At 36.5% G+C, this 7859-nt stretch overlaps 1 protein-coding gene across 1 annotated transcript; it reads right to left on the reverse strand.

Annotated features, from left to right (window-relative positions):
- Positions 1 to 2017: 2017 nt before the first annotated feature.
- Positions 2018 to 3618, reverse strand: LOC126597184 (zinc finger protein CONSTANS-LIKE 5-like). Its single transcript, XM_050263955.1, has 2 exons — positions 2722 to 3618; positions 2018 to 2603 (listed from the first exon to the last, which is right to left on the reverse strand). Exons 1-2 carry the CDS (start codon positions 3499 to 3501, stop codon positions 2160 to 2162), a joined length of 1224 nt encoding a protein of 407 aa, XP_050119912.1. The 5' UTR covers positions 3502 to 3618; the 3' UTR covers positions 2018 to 2159.
- Between the last annotated feature and the right edge of the window lie 4241 nt (positions 3619 to 7859).

Consider the following 7859-nt stretch of genomic DNA (forward strand, 5'->3'; position numbering starts at 1 on the left):
TTAAAAACTATTTGTCTATTTAATTATCACAATGAAATTTCATTTTTTCTTATAGAAAAGGTGTTCATTAATTTCTTTGGACCCAATTAGATGTCTCAAATATTTTCAATTTGGCTAATATTTTGCAAGGATAATCTATGAGGTACAACTTGAAAAATAGACGTTCAGGTCATTGAAATTCGATATGGTGTGGGCTCCACAACTAAAAAACCGGGAATCCCTTTCCCTAAAGGCCTCAATCACCAATAATTTTCCAAATTCATGACCTTGTCAACAAATTGTGGAACTAGCTAGGATCACACTATGAACCAAAAGAGAAATTGAAGCTAAATTCCTTGTTTCTACTGTATTAAGCGTAATGAGATATAAATATATAACTAAATCAATGGGTATGTAAAAAGTAATATTATCACTATGAACCGTCAATTTATTTTTAATTTATATGAATGATTAAACGGTTTTTAAATTGAATGAAGTTTTCTAGAGATAAATTTTTTATTTTGTTAATACAAGTGACAATCTAATTTAAATTAGTCTAAATTAAGCGCAATGAAGATTCAAATTTGGTTGCAAAAAGGGGAGAACATTGCTCTAGCTAATTAGGCTAAACTCATCTCTACTTCTAGAGACGGTCTTTAAATGATGATTAAGATAATTAACGACTTCGATTGTGACATTGTTTGGTGAAATGATTTAATGAATATTCCAAAAAAAGTTACATCTTGAGTCATGTTTGTCATACCAAGCCACATATATCATATTGGTGTATCATCTCATATGACAAGTGATACACATATAATCAACAATCAATGAAACAAATTCATTAATTGAAGTGACATGTACATACCAATTGGCACATCATTTGGTCTCTTAGCATCCATATTGAAATGTTTAACGTGGTGCAATAAATTTGTTTTGTCGTTTAACATTAGCTTGGTAGGAAGAAAATATTTCAATCCCAAAAACAAGGGAAGGAGGGAGGAACATATCATTAATTCCTTCTGATATGTTTTAGATTTTGCAGATTTTACCTCAAATATCAAAAATACTTCAAAGTTGAAAAGAATTGAAGCTAAATCTAGAATCTTAGTTGGGCAGAAACTGAGAAGGATTACTGGATTGGCTACCAAACCTGCAAAATGTGGAAACAACCTCGCAGATGCATTGCCAGATGGGTTTTGATATCCTCAGCCACAAGAAATATCTTTGACGTTGGATTTACGCTCATAAGATGTCGTATTACGTGTGTTTATTCAAGCTTAACACGTGAACAACACATATTGAATGACGGAAGGTCATATGGACGGTTATGATCACCACATGAATTAACGTTCTCTGATACAATAAGAAAGAAATTAACGTTGCACTATAAAACCATTTTAGCAAATCATGTCATTTTTTTACTTTTAAACATTTAGCCCTCACCATTGGACATCTCTTGTTTTTTGTTTTTTTTTTTTAAAAAAAACAACTGGTTGCAAACTACGGTTATCCACCGGACATTAATTTAGATTACAACAATTCCTGGTCTGCTCAATAAAATACGTAAACAAAAAGTAGGTGAGGCTTTTGCCAAACAATTGTAATTAAAAAACAAGAGAGATTTTTCAATGTGACCGTTACATGAGATGGTACACCACGTGTTTCTATATAAATGGTAGGTTATGTGTGTTAGAAGATTAATACTTTAAAAATTAAAATTTTCCACTACTTACATTAAAACACGTGATGTATCATCCGTATTCTTGTCACAACTAAAAATTTCTCCGAAAACAGATCCTTGACAGATCATTTTATTTTCATTTTATTAAATTTTTCTTAGGAAAACTAATGAAAAAAAGCTTGAAAACTTTGAGTTTTAATAATAAAGACAAAATAAAAGGTAAAATAAATAATACCAGAATTGATTTTTTAGTGTAAAAATATGATTTTTCGTTAAAATAAACAGTACCGAAAGTTTTTCGTTAAAATTCCTATTTTTCTTCTGGTGAAAACGAAAGGGGAGAGAGAGAGAGACTTTACGGACTTGTATCAAATTTAAATGATAGAGACTTACAAAGGCCGATTAAAACATTCAAAAGTTAAAAAACGAAAACGATAAATCACGGCTGACCAATCATTACACCACACTCCAAAATAAAATAGATAACCCCCAATTGTCAAAACGTCGGAACGACGCCGAATTGTGGGTCCGGAATATAAGTGCCCGGCCTGGAGCAATAGATGCGATCCACCACGTCGGTTTCGGTTTTGTTGCGTTTCGCGAACCGGCCCTTGATCCTCGGACGAGTTTCGGCATACGCTTTCCGCGAAGCATATCGGATTGTTTTCTGGAACTTGCGTTTCTTCCTCTTCTCTCTGTATCTCAATACCCTCGCCTCCCTGTCCAGTCCGCAGAGCTGAGTCGCTGGTTGACTCGCAGGAGTTGCCGAGACCGGTACGCCGGCTTCCGAAACCTTGTTGTTGGCTTTTGGGCCGAAAGAGTAGGATATATCTCCCGGTTCCGAACCGTTGCTGCTGGCGTTTCGGCCGAAAAGATACGGTTTATCGGAGAGGGAGTTTCCATCGGGAACAACTCCGGCATCTAAGGAAGAGGACGAAACCTGAAAAACACGTAAATATCCACAATAGTCAGTACACAGTTACGGAATTTCGGGAAAACGTCAAATTTTGCACCGAAACATCGGAGGAAGATAGTTTAATTTAATTCGGATTACGTACGCTTTGACTGAGGGACTGAGTCGGATAGCTGAAGGAAGAATAGAGCTTGCTTCTGCAAAAGTCCAGGTCGAAGCAGTTGTGATCGGCGGGACCCGAAACGTTGTAGTTCATGTTGAACGATGGCGGTGGAATCGGGTCGGGTTGAACCGGAACAACGCTGTCATTACACGCACCCGAACCCGAAATAGTGTGTACTGAGGTAGGGTAATCGAACTCCAGCAGCGAATCCATTTCGGGGAAGATGAGATCATCGGAGGACTTTAGGATGTCCGGAGCGATATCCATATGGAGCTTCGAGTTGAAATTCGGGTTGGGGATCAGCCAGCCCGACGCGGCGTTGTTTTCAATGTCTTTAGTGTTAAATACAACGTCTCCGTTTGGGACGAGGTAGTTGAGAGCCGCGGCGGCGGATGACGGGCCAGTTGTTGACTTGACGACGATAGACTCGGCGGCGTCGTAAAAAGGCTCGACCGGGACCCGCTCGTGGCGGCGGGCGAGGGGGTTAGCCGAGTGGATGTCGGCGTCGCAGCTGACGCAGAGAGCGGCGGCGTCAGCCTTGCAGGTGACGGCGGCTGGGGCTTGCTGGCAGACCCCACACATCCAGACTCGCTGGTGGCTTGTGGTGAGCTTGTTGGCGGGGTGGATCCTGGAGTCGCAGGCCAGGCAGAGAAAGGCCAAGTGAGCTCGGCAGAACAAGGCCGCCGCCAAGGTCTTGCAGGAGCCGCAGGGCTTGTCGACTAAGCCGACGGCTGCGGCAGTCCACGAGTCTTGGAGGCCCATGTATATCCTCAAAACGACGTCGGAGGGAGTAACTTTGTTAGCGAATGCGTGGAGCTTCTGTTAGAGAGAAGCGAGTAGAATTGTAGGTGTGTTCCCAGAGGCCTAATGGCGAGTGCTGATGTTATCTATCCAGTGAGAGGGAAAATCTGGTGTTGACCAGTGAGAGAGCTACACGTGGGTGAATTTCAACCACGCAAAATATCATTAGGAGAAAGTTTGTTAATTGATCCCTGGTGTTATTAAAGCAATTCTATCCTTAAAAACTCTGCGCCAACATCTAGCATCTAACACATTTATTCACTCAGTGAACAATGATAGATCACAATAAACAGTAATAGGCCAATAGCATCTCCACTCCTAAAAAAATGAAATGGTACAAAGTCTAAAAATACGCTGGCACAAACTATCTCCACCCCTAGAAAATGATCTGGCACCCAGCCCATTCAAATTTTTTAAATTTTTTTATAAAAGAATAAATAAATAAAATAGTTTTAATTTCGGATAGGATTTTTAACTAATCTCATCACATCACGTATCATTATCCGAAAGTACTATTTTGTAAATAGATTTCTGCATGAGAGATGGCGTTTTTCCAACAAGTAAAGGATGAGTTGAGTTTTTCCAACGACCTTGAAGACCTTGACTAATTTTACCGTCTTTTCCATGTACATTGTGAAACGCTTTAGTAATTTTACTCCACATTTCTCGCTTATCCATCTCATTACCTGTAATCGGGTCATGAGTAGTGTGAACCCAACATTCACGCAACGTAAGATCTTCAATGAGCTTCTACGAACTCATTTTTTTCTCTCAAAATGTAGAAACTATTGAAATGTACAAAGCGTAGAAAGTCTAGAAAATATTGAAATGTGGTGTAAGGTAGAAGATGAGGGTTATGTATTTATAGAATTTTTTTTTTTAATTTTTCTGTATTTTAAAAAAAAATTCATAAATTTTAATTAATTTTTAATAAATTTTATTGTTGTTAATTAATCTGAACCGTTGGATTTTAAAAATATTCAAATCCAACAGCCTATAAGCTCCCACGTGGCCAACGGTCATAATTCTGACTATTGGGCCTTTTTTTTTTAGGGGGGAACGTGGACCGTTGAGTTTAAAATTGAAATTCAAATTTTTGTTCTGTTGGAAATCCAACGGTATAGAAAAACTAGCTGTTGGAAATCCAACGACATAGAGTGGGCCACGTCGCCGAACCCGGGTGACATTTGAGTGCGCCTGCCAACGGGCCCCGCCTTTGATTTCTTGTCTACTACTTGCGCCCACGTGTGAGTGAAGGCCACACGCCAGGCTCAAAAAAAAGAACAGCCGATCCCTTGGTCAGTTGATTTTAGGCTGGTTTGGAGACTGGCTTGGGCTGATTGCCAATCTATTCCATGGGTTGGAGTGGATTGGTTAAATCCCTTTTCCACCAGGTGTCGGCCTCTTTCGCTTCTGTTGGAAGTGCTCTTACAAGATATTAATACATAATACGAGAACAAAATAATTAAATATTTTCTTATATAATAATCGGTGGTGAGGTGAGTAGTTGTCATGTGTCTGTGTCGAATAGGAAGGCTGGGACCCAGTTGGAGGCTTGGAGCTGCAGTGTTGATGAGCCAATAAGAGAGCATTATTTAAAAAACTTGGCACAGTAATTCATCTAGTTATACTATTACTTGTATCATTTCTTTGATAAAAGTGAGGCCTGCCAATATATGTAAATTCTATATTTATTAAGGAGATAGTATAAGTAATGGTACAACTAGATAATAAGAACATCATTTTTGCTGCTATGTATTGTTACTCGAGATTTAAAGTATGGTTTGTTAAATTATAATTCAATATTTTTAGTTTGCGTAATAATGTATCTAGATGGGTGACGAGTTTACATTTTAGAGTATATTAATACATTAGTTAAACATGTAATATAATGTGAGTAAATTAGCAACGCTGTTTGATTCACGCTTAAAATGGGAGAAAAAATTCTTTATGAAAAATTAGTTTTCTTAACTATATGAAGAGGGTTTGACAAAAAAAAGCACTATATGAAGAGGGTCACTCAGTACTATGGTTTAATAGTATTCATCTTCACTTACAAATAAGAGATCTTAAGTTTGAATCTTGTGGATGGCGAACTCGATACCAAATAAGGTTGTCCATTATGTGGTTTAATCGAACTCACCCTCCTCTTAGTGTAAAATATATCGTTGTACTAAAAAATAAAAATAAAAAAACTATATAAAGAGGGGTGTTGTTAATTTAATTCCATGAAAGCATGAAACTCGAATCAGGTCCGGTTGGAGATTTATGCAAAACGCGTCCTCCCAAGTTTGTTTATATTTCTTTCTTTTCTTTTCCTAATTAGATTTAATTGAATAATTAACACCCATTTATGCAGAAAATCGAACTTTAAGGAAAGACAGACTGCAGATACAAGGAATAATTAATGGCGCCCATTGCAACGGGAAAGAGCTTAATTAGCTTCTTTTCAACATGAATTTCTTCTTCTTGTTTTAGAAGTATTTTTCTAAATATCTTTCCCTTTTTATGTGGGAAAATATAGCTTTTCCGTTTTATTCAAAGGACTATTTCTTGTATAATTTGAGAGGTTCATGCATTACAATTAGGTCTGGCAAATGGGTCGTGTCAGTCGTGTTCGTGTCGTTTTCGTGTAACACCTGTTATCTTAACGGGTCGTGTCGTGTCACACCTGTTATCTTAACGGGTCCTTAACAGGTCGGGTCACTTTACCCAGCGGGTAAAGTGACCCGACCCATTAAGACCCGTTATGACCCGTTAAGAAAAATATTTTTTTTTCTTAAATTTGCACATACCACACATTGTCACATAAATATTACTTCAAAACATTAAAACACATTTGTGGCTTAAGTACTACATCTACACTCGAAAATAAGAGCCTCATAAAAATACACTATTAATCTATTACAAATATTAAATGTGCAAGGATATGCAAAATAAAAGCGTTTTTGTTTTCAAGGTTGTGAAGTCTTTCTCAAAAGTTTAAACCTTGCCAATGGAACTCAAAGCTTAATGAAAGTGACCCACTAGTGTGTTTATTCGTACTTTCATTAAGTATAACATAAGATTTTGTGGTATCCACTAGTGTAAATATTTTAAATTGAAGATCAAATTCAATCATTGTATTCATATAGGGTCAAGGAGTGTAGTTGTAAAAAATCATCAAAATCGAAGTTAAAATAACCGTTAAATTGTGATTTTTCGTTTATAACCGTCGAAAAGTTTTGTCCCGTTACTTAATCTTTAAATGTTTGTTTTTTGCAATTTTTGGCGTATGCAATCTTGAAGCATATACAAACAAGTATGATGGTTAGATCGTTCAAACTAGTTTCGTAGAATGCGTATCCCATCAAAACAATAGATTCACTAACACTTGTTTATTCTTACTTTCATTAAGTATAACATAAGATTTTGTGGTATCCACTAGTGTAAATATTTTAAATTGAAGATCGAATTCATTCATTGTATTCATATAGGGTCAAGGAGTGTAGCTGTAAAAAAATCATCAAAATCGGAGTTAAAATAACCGTTAAATCGTGATTTTTCGTTTATAACCGTCGAAAAGTTTTGTCTCGTTACTTGATCTCTGAATGTTTGTTTTTTTGCAATTTTTAGCATATGCAATCTCGAAATATATACAAACATGTTTGACGGTTGGATCGTTGAAACTAGTTTCGTAGAATGCGTATCCCATCAAAACAATAGATTCACTAACACTTACGAGTTTATTCATACTTTCATCAAGTATAACATAAGATTTTTGGTATCCACTAGTGTAAATATTTTAAATTGAAGATCGAATTCATTCATTGTATTTATATAGGGTCAAGGAGTGTAGCTGTAAAAAATCATCAAAATCGGAGTTAAAATAACCATTAAATCATGATTTTTCGTTTATAACCGTCGAAAAGTTTTGTCCCGTTACTTGATCTCTGAATGTTTGTTTTTTGCAATTTTTGGCATATGCGATCTCGAAGCATATACAAACAAGTTTGACGGTTTGATCGTTGAAACTAGTTTTGCAAAATGCGTATCTCATCAAAACAATAGATTCACTAACACTAAAGAGTTTATTCACATTTTTGCTAAGTATAACATAAGATTTTGTGGTATCCACTAGTGTAAATATTTTAAATTGAAGATCGAATTCATTCATTGTATTCATATAGGGTCAAGGAGTGTAGCTGTAAAAAAGTTTCAAAATCGGAGTTAAAATAACTGTTAAATCGTAATTTTTCGTTTATAACCGTCAAAAAGTTTTGTCCTGTTACTTGATCTCTGAATGTTTGTTTTTTTTGCAATTTTTGGCGTATGCGATC

This window comes from Malus sylvestris, chromosome 13 (assembly GCF_916048215.2).
Source record: "Malus sylvestris chromosome 13, drMalSylv7.2, whole genome shotgun sequence".
Lineage (NCBI taxonomy): Eukaryota > Viridiplantae > Streptophyta > Magnoliopsida > Rosales > Rosaceae > Malus > Malus sylvestris.